Genomic DNA, 25,726 nt, shown 5'->3' on the forward strand with positions numbered 1-25,726 from the left:
TATAAAAATCATGTATTTAGTGCTACTTGAACATAAACAACCAAAGTGAAGTTTTCTATTTTTTAACTTCAGTATGACAAAAATATCACAAACCACTTACCTGGTGAATGAAAGTCACTGAAGAATGAGGTTAACAAATGTTATATTTTTACAACAAAGTTAGTAAGGGTTAGTTACACGACACATATTTAACTGCTATACTAACTAAATTTAAATTTTTGGTTACAGCTACAGTGAAAGCTGTAACTTTCCAACAGTTTTCAATGCTTTGGAGATTATTGAGTCCATTTCTCACGTTATAAATGGGGAAACTGGGACTGTCCAGAGATGGACCATGACTTGTCTAAGGTCAGACAGCAAATCAGTGGCTAAGCTGGATCAGAACCCAGAATCCTTCTGCTTTACTTTATTACCATTTTTTTTTATGGGAAGGAGGTTTTCTATAAAAAGTTACCTCTTTTTCCCCTTAATCTTTTCAATAGCATCTTTCATCTATAAAGGAAATACAGAAAGATCTGGTGTTAACCATAAGTCACCATGTGTCTTTTTTTAAAAAGTGATTTTCAAGAACTGTCACACAAATATTGACGAGAACTAAACCATGGCCAAAACTGCTTTATAATAAAACCTCATTAACTTGAATGCAACTAATTTTATAATTTAGAGTTCCATTTAAACTGAGTAGAGTTTTAGCATTAAGCTATCCATGACCAAAAAAAAAAAAAAAATCAGATAAGCAAATTAATAAAATAAACAAAGTGGCAAGCAGCATATTTAGCCTCATTGTAGGAGCTGTTTCTGAGGAATTTGAGCACACTGTAAGTAAATGATGCTTTTGGTTGCAAAATAATTTATCTTCCTGATTGTTAAGATCCTTCATTCAACAGCTCCCAAACTCTTGGTGCCCTCTAAGTTGCAGATTTCATTTCAAAATTCTTTGCTGAGCATTCAATTCAATTTAACTCAGCAAACATTTTTTTAAGCTTCTACTGTGTGCAAGGCTCTCTTCAATCTGGCTTCCACTCACCTTGTCAGCCTTTTCCCCCATTATCACCTAATCAATATTTTATATTTCTGCCAACCTAGATTCCTTAGCAGCTCCTGCAGATGGGCTATTTTTTCCTGCCTCCATACTTTTGCTCACACTGCTCCCCTTCAGCTGGAATGCCCTTTCCTACAATCTCTATCATCTATCAATAACTAATCCTTCTTTCAATATTCAAATTGAATGCCACTCACCCCAGAAACATTCTCTAAAGTTTCTATTCAGGATAGAAGGCATCCTTTCTTTAGTTAAGTTCTTAACCATTTGTCATAATCAAATTTCTAATTTATTTATTTCTGCATGTCTTATCTCTTCTATTTATTGCATATAAACTTTTAGAGAGCAGGAACCATCTATATCACCGCCAATATACTGCATTACACATGGCTTAACACAAATATTTGCTAACTGCAAAGAGTCATATTCATTCATTAAAATAAACCAATAATTAATAATAATCCAAATTAATGAGGTTTTATTCTATTCCAAGTTACATCAATAGTATAAATATGCTAACACGACAATGAAAGATGCATATTCTTGAATGAAATGAACTTAATTTTCCAATGATTAAGAAAAAAGAATGGTTTTTAATAATTTTGCTTGAAAACTGTTAATTGCATTAACTAAAACATGTGGAAGTTGTAAAAAGTTCACATACCCTCTGCTTCGTCCAAATTAATTTTCTGATATTTTTTTTTCCCAATCTTTGCAATAGATTCTTCTCTCTTTGAAAGCCGGGGATCCCTAGCATTTTTTCCATTTTCTCCTTTTATTTTAATAGAATTAGACTTGCCTAGTGTTCTTTCCTCTCCCTGTATTAGAAGGAAAGTCAAAGTTCTACTTACATTTCAGATACATTGTAATAAACACTCAATACATTGCTAAACAAGAAATATTTTAAATACAGATTGTGGAGTTACAGATGTTACATATATTGATTAAACCCCATAAAATGTAAAGATTATATCAAGCGTATCTTTATTAAGCCACAACCAGCATTATGGGAAAAGAAAGCAATGGTTCAATATTAAGTTGAACTATTGGACTACAAATGAAATGAACTGAGCAGTTGCAGGAAGAAGGACAGAAATACCCAACAGAATTGTGGCTCTCCAATTCTGGGAGGAGAAACAAGTTCAGAGAAAGGGAAAAATACAGCTTGTTAGTGAGGTCAACAGAAACATGTATATTTATAGCTTTGGCCAGTAGAGGGGCATGGCCAGGGGTGGGGCTTGGCAGGGGGACCCAAAGCTTCCACTTTTAAAGATACACTTACAACCATGAGGAAATGTGTGGAACAAACGTGGTGAGAAATATTACCGTAGCAGAGTGATTTCTGGAACTGGGAATTACAGCTATATTCTGTTTGGCTGATGCACCTTTCTGTTTGTCTGTGAATACTAAACAAAGTGAGATATCTTTATAATCCTGGGACATCCAAACATCGAAATTCAAATATACTCAAGCTATCCTTGAAAGTGAGATTAAACCTCTAAGCAGAGAGATTATAAGAAAACGTTTTTCTTAAATACTGGTTTTTTTTTAAGTTACAAGTGTGACATATATTTACAAAATAATCATTCAAAAGAATAAAAATTTCTATTTTCTAGAACACAGAAAGTCACTTTGTTCATTGTCTATGATGCATAATCTGTGGCCACGTAAGTGATACTTGGAAAATAAGCCCAAAGGTGAGAAAGTAGTAAATTTAAAGCTATTTTGAATTACATGAAATAAAAACTTCTGGAAATTGAAGAATGTTAGAGGGAGCAAAAAACAACTTTGGAGATTCTCTAATCCAAACCTCTTATTTAAAGAAAAGAAAATGATGACCCATAGAGGAGAAGTGACTTGGACAAATATTTTGAGTGGTTTTCTCCCCAGGACAAAAAAAAAAAAAAAAAAATGACGTACAATAAAGAAGGAAAATGTCCCGCTGGCTTCACATATTCAAATACTGAAAAGGACTTCTTTTGTCATGAATGAGGTCAGCAGACTAGATTTCTTTTGCGAAAGAAATGGCTGTCTTCATTTGCATGTATCAGACACAGGCAAGAACATATTAAAATAAAAACAAAAATAGCAGTGATTTTTTTTTAGATATGGTTTAGGAAATGTAATTATACATTTGAACTCATAATATGTGCACCTATAACATATGTACTTATAAACAGGTAACATATGTACCTATAAAAAATACCATACTGATCTGAAAATAGACAGTAAATGCATATAGAAAAGCTCCTAAATTGAAATCTCTCAGAAACCACATATATGTTATATGAATACATATTTTCCCTGACAGCTATCAATATAAATATAATGTATATATTAAAAATATTCCTGATTATAACATTATAGTCCTCACTCATTTTATACAAGCCAGTTTGGGGGGGAGGGGGTAATGTTCAAACCAATATATTAACATCCTTAGACCAGTGTGAAGTTTCCCTCTTTCCTACAGCAGTATTCAGAATGTAACTCTCAGAAGGTGTATAACTATAGAAGTACCCCTAATTCCTTAGTGACAACCCACATTTGATGCCAATCAACACATTCAAACAAATGGGCAGGCAGACAAAATAAAAAGCCATACTGTGTATTTACCTTTTCCTTTAGTAGGATCCTTTTCTTCCAATATCACTCTTTGTCCATCCAAATTAGAAATAGGAACACCAAGATCTAGTGGCTCCTTTTCTCCACTCTAAAGGTAAATCACAATTTGTTTTACAACATAAATAAATTCTTTATACCTGAAATGTAAAACTCAGGTGGCAGCTAGACAATCCAAGAACTTAAATTATTATCAATTTATAGTAGATTTTAATTTAAAGGAATGCCACAGAACTGAAAAATCAATTTGGTTATTTTTTCATTCCTATTGTTATATTTGAAAAACAATTACTATAAAGTAAATAGATTGAGGTATAGACAGGCAGAGCATTTAAATATTGTGTCAGAAAGTCAATATACTTGCTAATATATATGTAGTAGCATTGTTTTTTTTTTTTTAATACCATTGTAATTGGTATTTAAAATTGAGATTTCATGGTCCCCCCAAAACTTAGTTTAACAGATTAAGATACCTTGTAGAACTTAATTTTAATCAGGTAAAAATTGTTCCTAAATTTGGGTCTGTAGTTTGGCAATATTAGACTATGTATTCTTATCTATAGAATATATACATATTCTATTATTAGTGTATATAGTCTAATCAAAGATATGAAAATCTAGCCAATGGGGCTGTAACACTTCTGAGTGCAAAGTCAACATAAGGTTCTCAGGGATCCTTATGTATGGTTTAGAGGCCCATTTCCTTTGGACATTAATACCATAGATCTAAGCAACATGGCTGCTTTGACAAGAAGGATGGAAGAGAGAAGAGATTTGAGGCAGGAGCTCAATGAGGAAGCTGCCGTAATAGTCCTGATAAAAAGTGCTAAGAACTTGAAGTAGGGAAATGCCCATGAGCATGGCGATAGGAGGAAGGATGAGAGAAAGTGACGACTGAATATTTGAAATGAGTTAGAATAGGAGGGTGACTGTGAGATCACTGACATTCTTGGGAGCGTGGTCGAGTTCCCAACAGAAATACAGAAGTTTAGGAAGAGGGATGGATTTGTAGGTTAAACACTGAGTTCTATTTTGCTTATATTAGATTTGAAAAGACTATGAGGCAACCAGTTCAAAATATCTCCTAGTACACTATTTTTCATCATCCCAGCATTGGGAACAAGAGCAGAGGATCCTAAGAGGCAAATTTAGTTTTGATATAAGAAAAAACTTGCTAAGAAATTATAGCTTTTCAAAGGTAGGATGTCCTGCTTTGGAAAAGTGGGTTTCCCATCACTAGAGAACCCATTAAAGTGGAAACCAGGTGACAACTTCTATCTATTAAGTGATATACAGAATTCTTATTCAGGTACAGGTTGAAGTAAATTACCTCTGAAATCCCTTCCAATCCTCACATTCCATAATTTTATCTTGCTTTTGACAGTAGAATCACCACGATCACTTCTTAAGATTCTTTCCTGATCTATGATTCTATGATTCTATATTCAGTCAATGAGCTATAGAGATAGAATGAATGCCTACTGTCAAATATCAGATTATTAGGCTGTGTTAAATACATGAATTTGATGACAAACTCAAATTTAAACACTACATTAAGAGAGAAGATATTCTATGACCAGTTCAGAGGAATTTATGGCTAAAAAGAACATAAAATATATAACATATGAAATAAATGACAAAAAAAGATATTTGTGACTGTTGAATTATATAACGAAAACATTATTTTATGCCTAGAAGAATAGATTTACATCTGGTCAAAGTCTACTATATCTCTCTTAAGCTTTTCTTCATGTTTTTCTTTAGGACAGCATGGGATAAGGGCTGGAGAGCTAGCTTTGAAGCCAAGAAGATCCTTAACCTCTCAATGCTATAAGCAACTCTTTAAAGACTATGAATTGCAGAGAAAAGGATTCCCTACATTGGTACAGCAAGATTTTTCATCCTACATTGGTAGAGCAAGAGTTAGAGGAAGAGTTCTCTAGACCAGAGAAATCTAGGTCCAGTCATATTCTTTTCTTAGGAAGAGAAAGACTCTGACCCAACTCTCCTATGTATCTGCAAATATGATTCCATCCTGTCAAATGCTCTAGAGTTCAAAACCATCATACTAATAAGCAGATGGAACACATTTCAGTACCAGATGGGGAGGGTTAGGCTGATGGGAAAAGAGCCTGGGAATAACTAAACATAAATACATTTTTTTTAGAAAGTTATGCAGGTGAAAAACAAAAATGAGTCATCTACCTTTCCCCACTGCCCACAATACATGTGATGGCTTGAACAATGGAAGGGATTAGAACAGTGCTGACAAACCAAAGCCATGTGAAATACAAGCCATGCAGTGAATGATCCAGGATAGCTATATACAGAGAGGGTCAGGAGGGAACCTTCACAGATCATTTGGTCCAGCGCCTTGATTTTACAGGAGGCCTCTGAGGCAAATGGCAGAACTGAAATGGGAGGCCCCGTCTCAGGACCCCTCTTCTAAGGCTGTTTCTTTCAGGTCTACCATATGATGCCCAAAGTAAACAAGAAGACCAATGGTCTACCCTTCTTCTGATAGCCTTCAGAATCATTTGCACCATGTTCTTATTTTTCCCTCTCGTGCCTCCTCCTCAGGTAGAGGTAACCTTGTTCTCTCAAGCTGGCGAGGCTTCAGATCTGGATTCTGCCGTGGAAGGAGTGTGTATCTGTGTCTTCAGATTGGCCTACGTCAGGCCAGACAGGCTCATCACCAGAAGATCAGAGGACAGACTTTTCTTGGCTGCAGTAATATGTGAAACACTTTCTCGAAGTACAGAGGGGCTATAATCTGCACTCGAGGAGGAATTACCCATGTTGTTAAAATCATGGCTCTTCCCAAATACTGAAGTATTGTCATTTATAAGGAAAATGGAGAATGCCAAGATGAGAAAAAGTCACCGAAACAATATTTACTTTTTAATTTACCAGGTGATTTGTGCTAAACATATAGCATAATTTAAAAGATACTTACTAGTCTCACCACAAGGTCACTAAGATTCAAACCATACTTGGCCACCACAGGCCTCAGCACTTCAGTCACTGGCTTGGTGGGCTTGGCCTTCAGTCCCACTGACCTATTAATTGGGACTAGATCAAGCCTGGGAAAAGGGAGGGAAATGTGCTGAGAAACTATTTGCAACAACTACATTTAAATCTATAGAAATCTTTATTTAAAAACATATTGCTCATCTATTATGTTTTGTAAAGCATTTGCTCCAATGCCAAGGTATTATTCATTATCTTCTTACTTTCAATCATATGCACTAAAACCTTTTGTTTTAATTCCCAACAAGTAAATCTGGAAAAGACTTCTTTCAAGATTCATAATAAGGTCTCATGTTGCACAAACTACCTAGCAAGAAAAGTATCTACTTATGTAACTAAATTATTCTAAAATTTAACCTTGTTCTTATCTTTGGAGCTAGAGACCTAAAAGCACCTCATATTTATATATCGTTTTAAAGTTCCTAAACTATTTTCTTCATAAGACTGTTAGGCAGATTGCATCTAGAGTTTACATTTTGTAATGAGAAAACCAAAGTTCAGATTTGTGTAGGGTTCCACAAATAATAAGTATCCACGTCGGAATCCCTTCTGACTTTCCTGATTTGATGCTTTTTCTTCTGTACTAGGGTATGGTACCAAGAAGAAACAAAAAAGATTTGCTTGAAGACAAAGACATCAAGGCCACTGTTTTGTGGTCTTTCCTGCCTTAATCAAGCATATTCTAAGGAAGTTGCTTCCAAAGCGGAGCACTGGTAAAAATGGGGAGAACCACCACGCTCATGTGCCCCGACATGACACATGACATCTCTCTGCTCCATGGGCAATCTTGCCAACTTTCTCTTAGGCTCCTGTCTGGCCCTTGATGGCTAATAGCACACTGGAGGGAGCCAGTTTAATCAAATTATACATTTTTTTAATAGCCATACAGAAAGCAAAGATAGTGCCTACTTTTTACTTAGTCATAAAGGCAATTATGAAGTTCATTTTTTAAAAAGACCTTTGTGACCAGAGAGACATGAGCTAGGTTGAAACCCATTTTCTTCTCTTACCGGAACAAAGTGCGTTTTTCTAACCGTAGATCCCTGGAATCCAAGATGCTGCTGTCTTGGTGCAGCACCAACGGCTTCAGAGCACGTGAAAAGAACAAAAGCAAACAAAATTAAAGTGGGAACAAGCATCTTCCCCTGAAATATTGAACAATATGTAATGGAATGCACAGCTGTGCAGAGAACAAAAGCAGAGCTTCAAAAATAGCCCATCAAAAGAGAAAGAAAAGTTAGCATTCTTTGCATCTAATACTAATAATAGCTTTGGGAGCTTGCAGGAAGCAACATAACATAATTCTCATAATCTGTGCTACTTCAAGAGACATTGTTTGCATAAGAAATGCTAAGCAAACAAGGTCAGACATTAGAAGTTAGAACAAAGTAAGAATGGAGAAAATATTTTGCTAGAATTTTTTCTTAAAACAAGATAAATAAATCACCATCTGCTGCACTCCACTGATAAGCCCAGTATCCTTTTAAAATCACAAGCGTACACCAAGTACCTTGTCCCCTCCTACTAAAAAAAGATCGACTGCAGCCACATTGATGCCATGTTTCTCACACAGCCCAGATAATATTTCCTTGATGGAGAATCCAGATTTTACAACCACCACACATGATGTCCCATCGGGAAGGTTTATGCAGCAGTGCTTGGACGACTTGTCTTTTTCAGCCACTGAGACCCTAAAGGTGTCGGACTTAAGAGAGAGAAAGAAACATGAATAAGGTAGTGAAAGTAAAAATTAAAAGCAAGAATAAGTTATCTCAGCTGAAGAACATTTATTGAGTCAGGCAAACTATTATTTATCTCAATAGCTTCATATTGAGCTCAATAGCAGTAGTGTCCAATTCAAATAAAAATGGATATGTGGCTGCATACTGAGTAAAAAAAAGTTAACATTATCCATGGTATGTTATATTGTTATGCATTTTGCAAAAACATTTCCCAATTACAGTTTAATCTGATGAAGCGACACTTGGGAGTCTTGTGGAGCCTCAAGTTCGACTCTGCCATAAAGATTCATGGTTACATGGTGGGGTCACAGCAAAAAAGCATCAAGCTTTCCAGACCTAATATGGTATCCATGAGTGGACAGGCTCAAAACAATGTAGGATCTGGTGACCAACTTTCTAATGTCTAAATGTGAAATTAACTGGTTTCAAACTCAGACAATAGACAGGAAGAACATGGTCCTGGGTTCATATAGACTTAGACAATTTTAGACAATCACAGTTACTCTGTTACACTGTCAACAAACAGTTATCGATCTGAAAGTGCTAGATCTAACAAATCTAGACGGTACGGTGCATGGAGAAAGCCTACTAAGAATTTATAAGTAAGAGTACAAGCAGTTTGTCTTTTGTAATTTTAAGGATTAATGGAAAGGGCTGGCTCCCTAACACCCTTCTCCCAAACCAAGAAGTATTGTATTCCAATATCCTTCCCGTGTAAAGATGGTACCTGACAAAGTCTCTTTGAATACTTTCACTAAAGCAGTGAGTGACAGGTTACAACTCGGATTTATCAAACAAATTTTTAACTAAGTAGTTACTATGCAAAATAAACTATAATGTTTTTTCCTATTTCTATAGCCCTTGAAGGTGTTCTCCACAACTTGGTAGGATGCAGTACAAGTTATACTATCCCCATTTTATATATGAAGAAAGTCGGCATATAGGAGTTAAGTGATGAGCCTAAGGTGTTACTCTACGACCACTCTGCCACATGACAATATAAAATAACAGAGGAGTAAAAGTCAAAATTAAGTGCCAGAGATAACTGCTTTAGAAATCAAATTAGGGAGAGGTCATTAGAAGCCCTCATGGAGAAGGTAGCTCCCTGAAAAATAGGTGGGGGGGGGGGGAGGGAACGGCGGGATGTAGAGGGCCGGAACTCTGGAGGAGTATAACTGAAACAAGGTATTAACTCAGTGGAATTGATGAGATGATGGTTCTCTAGCTCACATATATATGTAGCACTTAGTATGGCAATGTAATGGTTCTCTAGCTCACACATATTCAGTGTGCTGTAATGTTGTAACTATTATAGGGTATTTAAACTGGGGACTAAGACTCAGAAGTGACTGGTGCATTCACTCCAGGTTGCCAGTTTTGTTGGGCTTGTATTCTGCAGAGTTCATTAGACTCAGAAAGCCACAACACATTCTGTCCACGTTCTAAAACGTCCTTGCTCTTGATTTGCAATAATTAGGGATTAAAATTTCAAAAGCCAAATTCTCTATATCTTAACATAAGACGATGTAGACCCATAGAGTGCAAGCCTTTTTCAGTTCTTTGATAATCTCCAGACTAAATGGAGTGTATTTTCTTTGTTCTTGACCTGAATAGTCAAACTCTTCAATCACAGAGTATGCTTTTACTCTTAAATCAGATGTATCCTGTCCTTCCTCTTTAGCTTTAACTAGTGCTCTTTGTAATTGTGTCATAGGGAGTGGACAAAGCTGCTGCCTAAGTGGTGCTGATGGTGACTCTGCCTTCCCCCTCCTCCTCCTCCCTCCATCCACTAAGGTGGAATTGAGGGGGGAAGGTCAGGAGATGGGGAATGCCCTAACGGTGCCCCCTCGGATGTAACTGAGGGTGAAAGTGAGAAGCACCACATCCCTTAAGTTCATCAGCGCTGTACTTAAGTCCTTTCTTGTCCAACTCTCCAAGCCTTTCAGCTGCTTTGTCAGTACCACCTCCCCCTCCCCACCCCCCCTTTCTCCTCACACTTCCTTGTCTGGCTGTTCTCCTTTTCTCCTTAAAACTTTTCCTTTTTTAGAACTTGTGGGATTCTCTAAAGCCAATTGTACTGTATGTTCAGGCATTGAATCAGGACCCTGATTGTGTGGGGCAGGCCCGTGGGCACTAACTGCACCTTTGGGCAGACATCCACTCCTCCTCCAGCTGTCAAAGAGCCCACTGTCATGGCTCACAGCAGAGAAGCATTCTCACTGTATTTTCCTTGCAAAAAAACTCCCAAATGCGAAACCTCCTTGATTTGTGGTTCAGTAGTGAGCCTCGATAAGGCCGCCTCTTATCTCTGCAGCAAAGCTCCTAGAAGAGTTTCGGTTTCAATGATGGCCCAGTAGCCAGGGACAATGCTGCCTTTCTGGCCTTTTCCCCCCTAAGTCTTATGGTCTCCATCACAGTAATTAATAAAGTTCAATGTCGCACAATGCTAAGAGCAATGGATGTGGAGTCAGAAGACACCTGGGTTTGAACTCCACCTCCAACAAGCTGTGACACCTTGTTATTGCAAGTGAACTCCTTTCTTTGTGCCTCAATATTCTTATCTGTAAAATGGGGGCCATCATGTGCACACTGCTTAGCTCCCATAGTAGGTAGGAGAAAGGTGCTTTGCAAACTGGAAACTCTGGAGAAATATGAGCTATTGAGGATAATAAAAATGAGACTTTCTATCAGACAATGCCCTACGATTTTACTGTGCTTCTACTTGAGAGCTTCCTCAAGGGACAGGCTGTATGCCGCCTGGCTGGAGGCGAACCCCCAGTACGTAAGGCTATACATTTTCTACCCTCAAAGACCAAACCAAGAGAGACATGGGCATCTGCGGTCTGCGTCAGCAAGTTGGACGGCCTCCAAAATCATAAACCCTTCGTGTTTTCTCCCAAAGTGAGGCTGGGAGGCTGGGGCCTTTTTGGATACCACAGGACACTGCTGACTTGTTCCCTACGGTCAAGTCCCTGAAGGCCTTGGGTTTTCATGAGAACTAGAGCAGTTTGGGCACATCTTGTACAAACTGAGAGCTGAGGCTCTGCTAGGAGAAGTACAACATGGAGGTGCTAAGTAAGTCACAGAATCTGAAAGATTGTTGAGTTGTGCCTGTTTCACAAAACCTTCCTCCCACACTACATGGGGATCAGCTGGAGGAACTTGGGATATTTGTTCTGGAGATAAGACTTAGGGGGACATCCCAGCTATCAAGTTTTTATGTGGAATAGGGCTCAGTCTTGTTCTGCTTGATCCCAGAATGTATAACTAGGAGTAATGGAGGGAAGTTGCCAAAAAAAAAAAAATTTTAGCTCATTTAAGATCTTCCAACAGGCTGCATATATCTTTATCAAGGAGGTTGACCAGGGATCTCAGGGATCCAGATTGAGTATTGGAAGAGACCTCAGAGATCACCTAACTCAGAGCTTCTTAAATTTTTTCTACTTGCAACCCCTTTTTCTCTGAAAATTTATACATTAATATGGGCGTATAAGTATACAAATAAACACACAAACACTTACTGATAATAAATCATACAGAAATTTTTTTGCAACCCCAACAGTCAATTATGTAACCTCACATGGAGTCATGATCCACAATTTAAGGAGCTTTGATCTAGACCAATTCCCTCATTGTATAGATAAGAAAACTGAATCTAAAGGACACTAAGGGATTTGGTCAAAAAGGTCATATAGCTACATATGTGAGGCTAGACTTGAACAGGGGTTATCCTAGGACTTTATAGGACAAATAGCAGAGTCTCTATCTTTTACTTCCAATGGTGCCTGACTGGATATATCTCATATTGATGTAGCTATTTCATCAATATGATAAAATATTATCATTCCCCCATTAAACTGGAAACTCCTTGAGAGCAAGGTCTGTCTTTACCTTTCTTTGTATCACCCATGCTTATCACGGTGCTTGGCATATAGAAAGTACTTTATAAATGCTTCTTGACTTTGTACATAAGTACTAAACAGATATTTGTCAACTGGCCCATAAAAGGAAAAATGTGCACCCAAACCTGAACATTCATTTCTATCGTGCTAATTTTCATTAATAAATTAGGGCATTTAATTTTAATCTTCATAAATTTTGGTGCTAAAGACGGTATAAACAATGTTTAGTTTTATAAATAAGATTTTATCATCATTTAAACATAAATATATTGTGTTTCTGAAAAGCCATGATTTACCAAGTCAAGACTTGCAGCAGAAGACATGGAACCTTGTGATTCACGTCGGTGTAATCCTCCATTAGAGTGAAGAGTATCTTTGTAAAGAAAAAAAGTTAGAGATAACATTATTAGTCACTAAAGCAACAGAAAAGTTTTATTTTGAAATTTCCATTTGTAATCAAAACCACAATTATTTGCATACTTCACCAAATTTCTATTTTGCTTAGCTTTGGAGATCCTGCTTTATAGATCTATCTGAAAACTGTTATAAAAGAATTTACTCATTTGATGGATAATTTGTTTTCTTGTGGAGCTGAAAATTTACCTTTCAAAATTCTGAAGGCATAAACAAAGCCAAGGAGTTTTATTCAAGGACTAATAATAAGAATATTCATTATATTGAGTAACTGGTCAATAATTCATTTAGAATTCTAATCTCAAAATATATTTAACTAACCTCCAAATAACAACATGTACTTAACAACAAAGCACATAATCCTTAAGGATCCCACACCTGTGCTTTTGATCATTAAGTATAGACTTCCTAAATAGCTTGTTTTCAAAATGTCTTTTCTTCAAAGTATTTTCATTAAACTCCACTTATTTGGACTAATTGAGATATAGGCCTGTTAAAATTAGTAGAAAAACCATGAATTATTGAGTATTTTAAAAGAAAACATAGTTTTCATTTCTCGTTATATAATTTTCAAAGAAAAAAAAAAAGCTAACAAAATACTGCCTGATAGAGGTTAAGCAGTTTGTTGAAGTGAATAGTGATTTTAAATTATGTAAAAGTTTTAGAGAAAATAGTAAACATTTGCATATGTTAAAGCATTTAAAATTACTTTTATTTTCTTTGGTCTTTTAAACATTCCTTTATATAATTATTTATAAATCAACTGATAAATATTCATTAAGAGACTCTTGTACTAGAAAAGACACTAGATTTGGATCAGAAATGATTTTGAATGCAGGCATACTGACTGTGTGTGACCTTGGGGAACTCGAGGACTCAGTTTTCTCATCTGTAAAATGTGGTTTCTTTTCCATCTAAAATTCCATAATCCTACTATGAAGAAAGAACTGGATATAAAGGTAAACCTCAGCCACATACCAAGAGTTATTATCTGTGCCCATTCTAGAAGAAGACCATGACTTCAGACCCTATACCTACAAGAGAATTGGATTGAAGTAAGGATGGGCTGTTTAAAGTCACCTGCCTCACTTTCTTCTCCAGAGCCATCGGGGTCCAGTGGCCAGATAGAGATCAGGATGATTGGAGATGGTCCTGGATACAGAAGGAGATTCTGGCCTTTTAAAGTTACAGTCTTTCCCAGGATGACAGGAGTAATATAAAAGAAAATACACTAGTTTTGGAGCAAGGAGCTAATTTTGAATTCAGGCTCACTTACTGTGTGACTTTTTAAAAATCTGTTAAGCCTTGTGGGGGCCAGTTTTACTAGAATGTAAAAGGTTGGAAAAGATGATATCTACTTTATTATTATTATTATTATTATTGCTGAGGCAATTGGGTAACCCCTTCCCAGTGACTTGCCCAGGGTCACACAGTTAGTAAGTGTTAAGTATCTGAGGCCAGATTTGGACTCAGATCCTCCTGATTTCAGGGATGGTGCTCTATCCACTGCACCACCTAGCTGCCCTTTCTTCTAACTTTAAAATCTTATCATTTTACAGTGAATAAAGAATTACCTAAGAAAAGATAAAAGTTCAGCCTAGGTCCAGCCTAAAGACTACAAAGTCAAAATCATTGAGTCTAAAATGAGCTCTGATTCTATTTGGTTGAGTGTTCTATCACTAATGCAAATTAATAAAGCAAGCATTCTTAACCTTCTTCTGCTATCATGGACTCCTTTGGCAGTCTGGTGATAGCTATGGAACCCTTCTCAGGACAATATTTTTAAATATATAAAATAAAATTCAAAGGATGACAAAGGAAATGAATAATAATGAAATAAAATTATAATTGTTTTTCTCCCATTCAAGGAAAGGTCTCATGAACCTGAGGTTAAGAAGCTCTGTACTAGAAAACTGAAAATTACGGAAGTGGAAGGACCCTTAAGATGTAGAACATAAAGAATGGGAAGTAATGACAGGATATGGAATTGGGAGTCTGAAAGCGACCATAAGACATAGAATATAGAAGGTAACATGGGTTAAAAACCTATCTGTTCAACTCCCTCAATTTTGCAATGAGAAAAATGAGATACAGAGTAAAGAAGGTCTTGCCCAAAATCATACAGTAAATTAATGACAGAGCTGGGCTAAGTCAGATTCCGCTACTCTTAATTAGTACAGAACACCTTCCTACACCAAACTGGCCTACTTCCAATTGATTCTCACCTTTAAAATTTAATTCACTCATACATACAGATAGCTCAGATCTATTAGCTGGGTTCCTGATATACCACACTTACTCATTAGAATCACCCCTGAATAACTAACAAGAGGGATTCTGTTTTAGCCTGGAGGCAATATAAGAAATGAGACAAGTTTTTTGGCTTATCCTTTGGCCTTCCGGCCAGATCTTTACTTGAGCTATGCAATACTGTGAAAGGGCATGTAGACTTCTACCAGCTACCAGCTGCATCAGTCATATGTCCTTGGATAATTCACTTAATCTCTGAGTCTGTCAGTTTCCACTTCTGTAAAGCAGGAATAATACTATTTGACATTACCTACTCCCACAGTTGTGATTAAATCATGTGTAAGCTTTAAAGCATTACAAGAAGAAATGTGAGTTACCATTTTTATAGCATTTCCCCCACCCATTTTTTCAACCTTCAAAGAAAATTTCACCACAGCACTGGGTAGTGCCTTCCAGTGGCCAGTGTAAATCTTTGTGTGGCTTTTTTTCCCTTATTCCACATGGCTAAGATAGCCATTCCTATGCCAAACTTGGCCTAACTCATCTCCTCCGTTCTTTCTCTTTGGTCCATCCCCTATTTTAGGATGTCACTTTCACCTTCCTCCTACCCATCCACTGTATCCTTCTAGCATAGGAATCTGTTAAGTATTAGTGAAAAAAGAATAGAGACAAAAAAAAAATCTCCAATCGCCCAGCTTTCGTTTTAGTAAAATGTTAACTTGGTTGAAGGAACTAGGGATTTCTAGCTCACAGAAAAGACAATTCGGAAGCTCATGTCTGTATTCTTCAAATATCTTAAGAGGGCTATTACTTGAAAAAGGATTATATTTGTTCTGCCCAGCACTGGAGGACAGAACTGGGACCAATGGGTAGAAGTTACAGGGAGGCAGACTTTAATTCAGGTCCTACAAGGGAGTGGATTGACTTAAGAGGGAGTGAATTTCCAGGCACTAGAGGAGGGCCTGAAGCAGCGCTAGTGGTCATCTGTCACAAATCTGCAGAGGGATCTCACACTATTATTGTACCAGCCAGACTGATTCACAGGACCACTGATTTGGAGCTGAAAGGGATCTCAAAGATGACTGAGTCACCATCATTTTACAAAGGAGAGAACTGAGTCCCAGAAAAGCTAGATTTCCCTAAAGTCTCTTCTAATACCAAGTCTAGGAAAATTCTGAAAAATCAACTCTACCTTTTGTTTGGCATACATAAATGTTATGCAAATACATTTTTAGCTAGGGTGTGAAGTGAAGAGTTGAATTACAAGGTACATATACCCTTTTTTTTTTTTTTTTTTTTTTTTTTTTAGCAAGATCTGAAATTATTCTTATTTTTTGGCTGTCCATTAGGTACATGTATTCCAGTGGAAAAACCAATCTGCTCCTTTATTTATCTGGATGGAACAATATTCAAATCATCTTACTTCCTTTCTTCTCAACTACCATGGATTCATGTGGCTTGGTGGAAAACCATAGTGTTACCACCTCAAAATTAACGATGGACCAATTGATATAGCCAAAAAGGACAATACCATGTGGGTGATCCCCATGTTCCTTCTTCTTCTGGGACCGTCCAGTGCTCTTATTCCTTGACCAGGAAAAAAATGTTCCTTTGCGCTTCTTCTCCCCATCTTCCTCTCCTGATTCTTCATTTAGGGATCTTCCTGATTTTGACTTTCCACTTAACTGTCATTAAATTCAAAACTTTTTTAAAACAATATGTCATCTGTCAGTGCTATTAAAATGTTAAAGCATACTGAGCACCAAACTAAAAAAAAAAAGGGGGGGGGGGTATGGAATATACTTCCAATGACTACATTAAAAACTATTTTAATTGCATTCAACAAACACTTAGTAAGTTTATTAAGTTTCTTTCATATGAACAACACAAAGGCTGCAAAGATGAAAAATGGCGTAGTTTCTGCCCTAAAGAAATTTAGGGCCTAAAGTGAGGATATAACACATATGCAGATATGGGCAGGTTGAAGTTAGATTGTAGAGGGCCTTAAATATCAGGCTATTTTTAAATCATACTTCTGCATTAGGGAGAGTATTCAGGGAGCTAAATGAAGGATGAATTTAAAAGCAGGAAACAAGAAAGCAAAAAGGTCATACAAATCAAAACAGGCAATCCAAACAGAGAATTAGCTAGATTATTTTTTTCTCTTAATACTTATATAGCACATACACACATACACACACTCACACGCATACATATTTAGATATGCATGCATGCACATACATACACATGCAGACATGTCAGGGACACTATGCTTATATGTGTGGGGTAACATGTTTTGCATCTGCATAAATACATACAGACATATACATATACGTGTGCATGTGTGTGTGTATATTTGCATATCCCTTTTGACCCCCAGCATACTAAAGGTGTCACCGCCTTGCTTTTGTACTTAATGTGGCCCCAGGATTCTTACCCAGGGGTTTCTTGACTTTATGCCAATGGAGATTTTTAAGCATCGAGGAACATGATCGGAGTTTCAGGCTGAGAAGAATAATCTCATAGTGTTGTATAGTATTCGACAGAATGGATTGAAAAGAATAGAGATTTAAGGTGAGGAAACCAGTAAGGAGCCTATATACAATAGCCCATGTGAAAGGTAATAAGAGCCTGTGCTAGTGTAGGGATCGTGGGAATGCTAAGGAGGAGAAAGACATGAGGGTCATAGCAGAAACCCATAATGACCAGATATGGGGACAGGGGAGGGTAAGAAGTGAGTGGGAGATAAGGAAATGGATGCCACAAAGATGAAGCTTTTTGTTTGCTTTTTTTTTTTAAAGTAAAGAGAATAAGAGGGAATAGTTAAAGGGGGTAACAGCAGGGTTAAAAGAAACATTTTGTGCTTTGCTTTCTTTTGAACAAAAAGGAAGAGCTATATATACTGTAGGCAGGGGAGGTAAAGAAATAAAAATGTAAAAAAAAAGAAGGGAGAACACTAACAAAGCTATGTTCTGATGAAGTTAGAAAGGAATGGGATCAAAAACTGCTAGAGAGGTTTGGCTTTTGCCAGGAGAAAGGACACTTCTTCCTCAGAACAAGGAGGAAAGGAAGAGAGGACATTCATGTTATAGATGGCCTTTATCACCTTGATAAGGTAGGAGGAAAGAAAATCTGATGCAAATGACTTAGATGGTAGTGGGTTGAATATTTGAGAAAAGTTAGAATGGTTTAAGTAATTATTCAGGAATTCAGTCAGGAAACAATTAGAGCCAAGAAGGAGGAGGAATGAACATAAATGACCCAGCTAAAGCTAAATAATATTAATTTGCAGTGCATCCAAGCAACACTTTTTTCCCCAAACATATAGGTTTTAATATGTGCTTGCTGAGTTGAAGATTTTATGATCTCAAACAAGAAAATAGAGAAGCAAATGTGATGTTCTCTAGGGCTGGGTCATTTGAATTAAAAGACAGGCATGAAGGGTCTGATCAGAAACATAAGCTCCTATTAGAACATTGTTTCAGAAGGAAAATAAATTTACAATCTCTTTTCCAGGAACATGCCCCTCTTTATGAGTACAAAAGCTGCCTATATTTGAATGCCTAATATCTTCCAATATGTGCTTATTTTCTTCCATGTGGGAAAAAAACCTGAATTCAAATTTCCATTCATTTCATTTTTTGCAATATGATTATCATTTCAGTTTTTATTACATTATTCATTTTTTAAAATTAACATTATATCTTCAGTCTACTATGAATATAATAAGTGGCACCTTTTTTGGCGTGGAGACATTAGAGCGATCTGAGCTGATGCTGTGTTTAGAGGCAGGACTACTTGGAACCTGTTGTGAATCAGGTAGAGAGCGACCTTCTACTTCCGCCAAAATACATTCTTGATAAAGCTGGGATTTCAGAAAACGAGTGTAACTATCAAACTTCATCAAGTTAAAAATCTGAAAAGCAAACACAGTGGAACATATGTGAACCTGAAGTCTAAAATGTATTACTCAAGTTTATAGTTAAAATGTTGATATAGATCAATCAACCCCATTTTTGAGGACATTGTTTTTGCTCCACCTTCCTCCCAAATGTCAAGGCCTCCTAAAACTCTTCTAGCATTTACGTTTTTGTCTAAAATCACTTGTTCAATCACAACATTTTTTAAAATTGCCCTCTCATTTGCTACTTTAAAAAACTGGCAGTACACAGCATCAGTAATGAACGGATTATCAAGAGTCCACCAACTCAGAATCTTTTGTAAATTTTTATTTTACTGAACATAAAGAAACATTTAAAAAACCTCCAGAACATTTCTAAGTGAGAGCTACTTTCAAAGTATCCAAATCCCAAATTAAGACGAACCAAATGCTTTTTCCATCTTGCTGATGCAAACTTGCAAACTGCTTCTCAAGCACTGTGAATGCTTAAGACTTTATAGCCTCAAGAATTCTAAACGGATCATAAAGTGCTCCAGGGTATTTGGGGACCCTTCTGAACCATAGTTTTGGAATGGACCTAGAAAACTGAAAGTAGTGTCTGCAGCTGCTATTCTATACCAAGTAGAAAGCTGAACACAAGCCTCAGTCCAGTGAGACTAAGGAACAATGTGTACTATTATTTGAGCTATTAGTATTAAGAGCCATTTTTTCTAATAATTGGTGGGGAGGGGATTGGGAACAGAGCTGGACCTATGATTTTATCTGTATGAGAAATGACTAGTATGGAAACTCCCTCCAATGACACAGATCAGAAAGTCATCTGTCCAAAAATTTTAGTCTTGGAGTCTCCCGGGACATTGAGAAGCGGAGCCACTTGCTTATAGTCACACAGTCTGTGAGAAGCAAGGACTTGAAGAACTGTCTTCCCAACTTTTAAATCCAGCTCTTTATCAATCACCCTTCTGTCTCACAATCTGCACTTCCTATCAAATCCCTAAAAAGGATTTATCCAATATCTGGTTCTCCTAATATTTCAGAAGAAAATGCAAAATGCATCATCCATTGTGTCCATTCAACATGACAAAGAGTAACTTGGCACCACTGAAATCAGCATGCAATTTTCCAAACGGCATCTAGGCCAGTCTACCCCTCCTCTTCCATTCTGGCCTTAGCTCACTGTTCATCTGCAAGGCCAATCAAAGGTATATGACAAAGGGGCTAATTCAATAGGCTATTTCTGTAACTGCATGTCACAACCTAGGGGGTTTTCACCCTTTCTTTTTCTCATATGAACCACAAGCTTGATTTCTTTCAGTAAGAAAAATAATTTCCTATACAACATGTAATATAGATGTATTATCTATATTACACAGTATAGGTATAGATCTATCTTACCCAGTAAATGTAAAAAGCATGGCCACGTGCATCGACAAGAACACTTTAGATCACAGAATCACCCATCCCTTTACAGATAGGGAATTTCAGTCCCGGCCGGCCAGCGAGGGTTTATTAAGCGCCTGCTACGTAACAGGCACTGTGCTAAGCCCTGGGTTAGGCACAGGTTAAATGACTTGCCCAAAGTCTAACAAGTAGCAGTAGGAATTGAGTTCAAGCACACTGACTGCAAGCCAGCACCCCTCCTAAGATGGAGCAGAAGGTTAATACAGAACGCAATGATGGCTGTTAATTGACCCCCTCTTGGAACCTCAGAAATCTTCAGGGATTTCCTCTAATTCTCACCTCCTCTGCAAAAGCAGAAACTACTTGAGGTATTGAGAAAGAGCTCCGTGTTTCAGCTGGCTCATCAGCCGCTCTTCTGCACAGACACATTTTAAGAGGAAGAGCCGCACCACCCCTGGGTTCACGCCGGCAAAAGCTGAGAGAAGCAATTACCTGCAGCTGCTGCTCCTTGAACATGTCTGGATGCGGTGCATTGAGGATATCATCGGCCAACTGTGCCTGGCTATCGATGTTAACCGGTGTGGTAGCTTTGCTGCACAAAAATTTTGTGAAGATCTCACGGGCTCTATAGGAAAGCTAACAAATAAAATGAGAGAAAGAAATTCTGACCATGGTATACTATGGCTTGCACAACTGAATACATCACAAATGAGCTCTTTGATATAAGTGTTAAAAGATAAAGAGACTTAATTCAACTGGAGGAAACAAGTAGAATTATCTAAGTCTTTTTATCCTTAACCAATATTCTTAATTAGTATAAAAGTAAAGAAGTTCCAATAGCTATGGTCATCTATGGTCATGAGGACTTAAAACATGACAGGTCCTGAAAAAAAATTAGTTTATGACTGTGTGTAGGACTGAGTTGAAAGGTAAATGGAGTCACAATCAAAGATAAAAGCATTAGAATTTCAGAGTAAAAACTCACTTCAGCAATCTAAAAGATCCCCCAGTCTTATTTTTCAAATGAAGAAACTGAGTTCTAGAGCGGGGAAGACATAGGATGTAATGAAAGAGCAATAAACTTTTAAGTTAACAGATTAGGGGGTGAATCTGACTGAATTCTGTGATTTTTCCCTCTGAATCTTAATTTCTTTGTGTGTAAAATTTAAGAGCACATGTCCTTCTAAGTCTAGGCTCTTATTGTGAGAAAAGGGTCAGTCTTCAAGTATTGTTGACATCTGAGTGATAATGATAAGGATAATAATGATTACCCAAAATAGAAGTGTTCATGACACACAGACAAAGAATGACAGGGCTGGCAATAAATAGAAGGCTGGTCTCCAGAGTACAAGAACAGATCCCCTGGTCTTTCCATTAAACCATGATTTTTGCTGTGAGCCTAGTCCTTCAATCACCTTGTTATAATAACACCAGAACTACATAAATATTCTGGAAAGAAGTTATAAGGCTTACTTTGTTGTTTTGTTTTGTTTTTTAATATGCATTTTCCCAATTACACATAAAAATAATTAACTTTTTTTTGCTCTGAGGCAGCTGGGATTAAGTGACTTGCCCAGGGCCACATAGCTAGTAAGTATTAAGTGTCTGACTTCATTTCTTAAAAAAAAAAATTATGTTCCAAATTCTTTTCTTTTCTATACTGACTCCTTGAGAAGGCAAGCATTTTTATAAAGATCATATATGAAGTTGTACAGCACAATTCCATGGCTATGAAATGATCCAACCATTCTGGAGAGCAATTTGGAACTAGGAACAAAGGCCCATCAAACTGGGCTGGATCAAAAGGTATGCACAATTTGATGGCCCTTTGTTCCTAATTTTATCTCTTTGAGATACAGACATAGTTAAGTGGTATTGCTGAATCAAAAGGCATGAACAGTTTTATTGTCCTTTAGACATAGTTCCAAATTACTCTCCAGAATGGCTAGATCAGTTCACACCTTGACCATTAGTGCATTATTGTCTCAATTTTCCCACATTCCCCCAATATTTGTTATTTTCTTTTTCTGTCTTATTAGGCAATCTCATAGGTCATGGGTGGTACCTCAGAGTTGTTTAATTTGCATTTCTCTAATCAAAAGTAATTTAGAGAATTTTTTCATAGGACTACAGATTGCTTTGATTTCTTTATCTAAAAACTACCTGTTCATATTCTTTGACCATTTATCAATTTAGGAATAACTTGTATGCTTATAAATTTGATTCAGTTCTCTATATATTTGAGAAATGAGGCCTTTTATCAGAGAAACTTGTTATAAAAATGTTTTCAGTTATGATTACTGTATATTTCCCTCCACCCTTAGTTTCCCCCTTTATCCTTCTATCTCTCTCTCTTTCTCCTTTCATCCTCTGATAACCATGTCTGCAAATCAGACATCCCCTCTATCAACCCCTCTCTCCTTCCCCGCTTTTCTCATACCCTTCCTCTCCTACTTTCCTAAGAGATAAGACAGATTTCTATACCCAACTGAGTGTTTGCATGTGATATTCCCTCTTTACACCAATTCCAGTCACAGTAAAGTTCAAGTAACCCAAGTGATCCATCCCACATTTCACATATTCCCTTCCACTGCTCTTTTGTGCCTCTTTTATGCAAGATAATGTACTACATTCTACCTTTCTCTTTCTCCTTTTCCCAGTGCATTTCTCTTTTCACCCCTTATTTTTATTTTTTTAATATCCCATCATAGGCAACTCACACAGCTACCCTGTTTATGCTCACTCTTTCTAACTGCCCTAATAATGACAAAAGTCTTAGAGAAAGGTCTTATCATCCTCTCTTACAGAAAGTTAACCAATTTAACTTTATTGAATCTCTTATGATAGCTCTTTCCTGTTTATTTTTTTTTATGATTCTATTGAATCCTATATTTGAAATATTTTTTGAATTTTGAATTGAAATTTGAATATTTTCTATTCAGTTCTGAACTATTCATCAGGAATGCTTGAAAGTCCTCTATTTCATTAGATATCCATTTTCCCCCTTAAGAATTATACTTGGGCTTTGCTAGTTAAGTGATACTTAGTTGTGTCCTAGCTCTTTTGCCTTTTGGGAAACATATTCCAAGCCCTCCAGTCCTCTAATGTGGAAGCTGCTAAATCTTGTGTGACCCTGAGTGGTTCTATAATATTTGAATTGATTTTTTCTGGCTGCTTGCAATATGTTCTCCTTAGCCTAGGAACTCTGGAATTGCTGGGAGTTTTCATTTTGAGATCTCTTTCAGAAGATAGCTTTAGATTCTTTTAATTTTTATTTTACCTCAACTTCTAGGATATTAGGGCACTTTTCCTATATAATTTCTTGAAATATAATGCCTAGACTCTTTTTTTTTTTTTTTGATCATGGATTTCAGATAGTTCAATAATTCTTAAATTTTCTCTCCTAGAACTATTTTCCAAGTCAAGTGTTTTTCCAAAGATATTTTTCATATTTTCTTTTATTTTTTTATCATTCTTTTGATATTTTTGTTTCTTGATGTTTCATGGAGTCCTTAGATTCCACTTGTCCAATTATTATTTTCTTCATTGAGCTTTTTTTTCATTTGGCCAATTCTACTTTTTAATGAATTCTTTTCATCACTGAATTTTTATACATCTTTATTTTCCATTTGGTCAGTTGTGTTTTTTAAGGAGTTCTCTTCAAGTGGATTTTTGTGCTCCTTCTACCATTTGACCTATTTGATTTTTTAAAGTGCTATTTTCTTCACTATTTTTGTTCCTCCTTTACCATGAATTTATAGTTAGAAAGGAATAGTCAAATATCCTCATTTTCTAGACGAGAACACTTAGGTCCAAAGATGGGAGTATTTTGCTTTTGGTGGCACAGTTAGGAAATAGGTAAGCTTGCCTTTAAATCCATGCCCTCTAACTACAGACCCAGTACTCATTCAACTAGATAAAGCTTGCTAAGACTTTTTGTATACTAACTCAGGGTCATCAAAATTAAATGTTATATATATTAGAACAGCTTCAAAATTATTAGTCAATGTTATTATTGTTCAATTGTTTCTATCATATCTGACTTTGTGACCTCATTTGAAGTTTTCTTGGCAGAGATACTGGAGTTTACCATTTCCTTCTCCAGCTCATTTTATAGATGATGAAACTGAGGCAAATAGGACTAAGTGATCTTAATTTTGCCTAGATTAACTATCTTGAGGTTGATTTGAACTCAGGTCTTCCTGACTCCAGGCCACATGATTTAAAATTTCATCTTCCAAAATATTGTGGATACTAGTCACAAGCTTATAGAGTAAACATGGGAAAACAACACTATTCCTTCATCTTATTTTATTAATCATTTCATATATATAATTGATATTACCTCTTTTTTGTCATGTGCAGGTACATGGCTGAAATATTCACAGGCCTGCCAGAATAAAATATTTTCTTCACTGAATTCTTTCCTTAGAAAATCCTAGGGAAAAATATCAAGAATTAAAATTGCAGTCTTAATAAAGAAAAGCTTTTGTCTAACATGCTATTATCTTTTCCTCATATGCTTTCCCTTCTTTTTTTCTTATCTTCAGTTTTCAGAGAAATTACTGTTCTATGGGCATCTTCCACTTAGAAGTGCAGAGCCAGGAAAAATAGAACTGGTCACTTCATATATAATCAGTTTTTCTAATAGCCTTGACTTTCTTAAGCACTTAACCCTCATTTTTATTATTGTTGAAAGTTAAGTACATTGATGCATTTCTGTACAAAAAGCATTGAACATAAAATTCAGGAAAAACCAGATTTTGTGGTTGTGAAACTTTGAATAAATGAGGAACAGGAATTTCTAATCTTTTTTTTTCCCTTTCTGTGCTGATAGTCACTATAAATCCCCATGAACCAGGGGGACACTCTGTTTTGCCCTGTTTATAAGTAAACAACTTAATACTCAATCAATCCAACTTACTTCCAAAGGAAATAAGTGCAACAGGATTGGACTAATGTAAAGAAATGTGATAAAATAGAAAAAAGATAGGATCTATTGAAAATTATTTAACCTCTTGACTTTATTATCCTTTGAGGACCCCCTGGAAATTCTGTCAAATCTGTAAACTCATGTTTCTGTTTGTCTCAAGTTTCATTGTCTTCCTTCCTTACTTACAGAAAAGTATCTAACACCGATAGGATCCTGTAGAAGACGCTCGAATGAAACAGCCCAACTTGCAACTCTCCTTTCCCGAAGTCTTCTGCAACTCTGTACACTGGGAAGGCTGGCATTGCTACTCAGGCTGTTGTTGCTAACACAGTCTTTCAAATCAGTACTGTTTAACTCTGTTGGAAAAACACAAATGCATTCTTTTTCCTCTTTAACAATCTGTGGCACTATATTCAGTTTTCTAAATACGCATTAAAAAATAAAGAATGACCCTCCGGTTTTCCATCCATTAGATTTCTTTTTAAAAAGGAA

The 25,726-nt window shown here is 36.5% G+C and overlaps 1 protein-coding gene across 4 annotated transcripts in view; it reads right to left on the minus strand.

Moving 5' to 3' along the window:
• RGS12 (regulator of G protein signaling 12) overlaps positions 1–25,726 on the minus strand; it is a 247,830-nt gene that overhangs the window by 59,796 nt on the left and 162,308 nt on the right. For 2 of the 4 annotated variants that reach the window (XM_051964985.1, XM_051964989.1), the window contains 12 exons: positions 25,421–25,590; positions 24,647–24,739; positions 20,794–20,937; positions 18,736–18,915; positions 16,531–16,684; positions 12,632–12,708; positions 8,202–8,396; positions 7,702–7,775; positions 6,618–6,744; positions 3,656–3,752; positions 2,369–2,448; positions 1,707–1,860 (listed from right to left, as the gene is read on the minus strand). In XM_051964985.1, the coding sequence (XP_051820945.1) occupies positions 1,707–1,860; positions 2,369–2,448; positions 3,656–3,752; positions 6,618–6,744; positions 7,702–7,775; positions 8,202–8,396; positions 12,632–12,708; positions 16,531–16,684; positions 18,736–18,915; positions 20,794–20,937; positions 24,647–24,739; positions 25,421–25,590 (1,545 nt within the window). The remainder of the gene's footprint in view (positions 1–1,706; positions 1,861–2,368; positions 2,449–3,655; positions 3,753–6,617; positions 6,745–7,701; positions 7,776–8,201; positions 8,397–12,631; positions 12,709–16,530; positions 16,685–18,735; positions 18,916–20,793; positions 20,938–24,646; positions 24,740–25,420; positions 25,591–25,726) is intronic. The other 2 variants (XM_051964988.1, XM_051964986.1) reach the window with 2 other exon arrangements.

The sequence above is a fragment of the Antechinus flavipes genome, chromosome 6 (assembly GCF_016432865.1).
Source record: "Antechinus flavipes isolate AdamAnt ecotype Samford, QLD, Australia chromosome 6, AdamAnt_v2, whole genome shotgun sequence".
In the NCBI taxonomy this organism is placed as follows: Eukaryota; Metazoa; Chordata; class Mammalia; order Dasyuromorphia; family Dasyuridae; genus Antechinus; species Antechinus flavipes.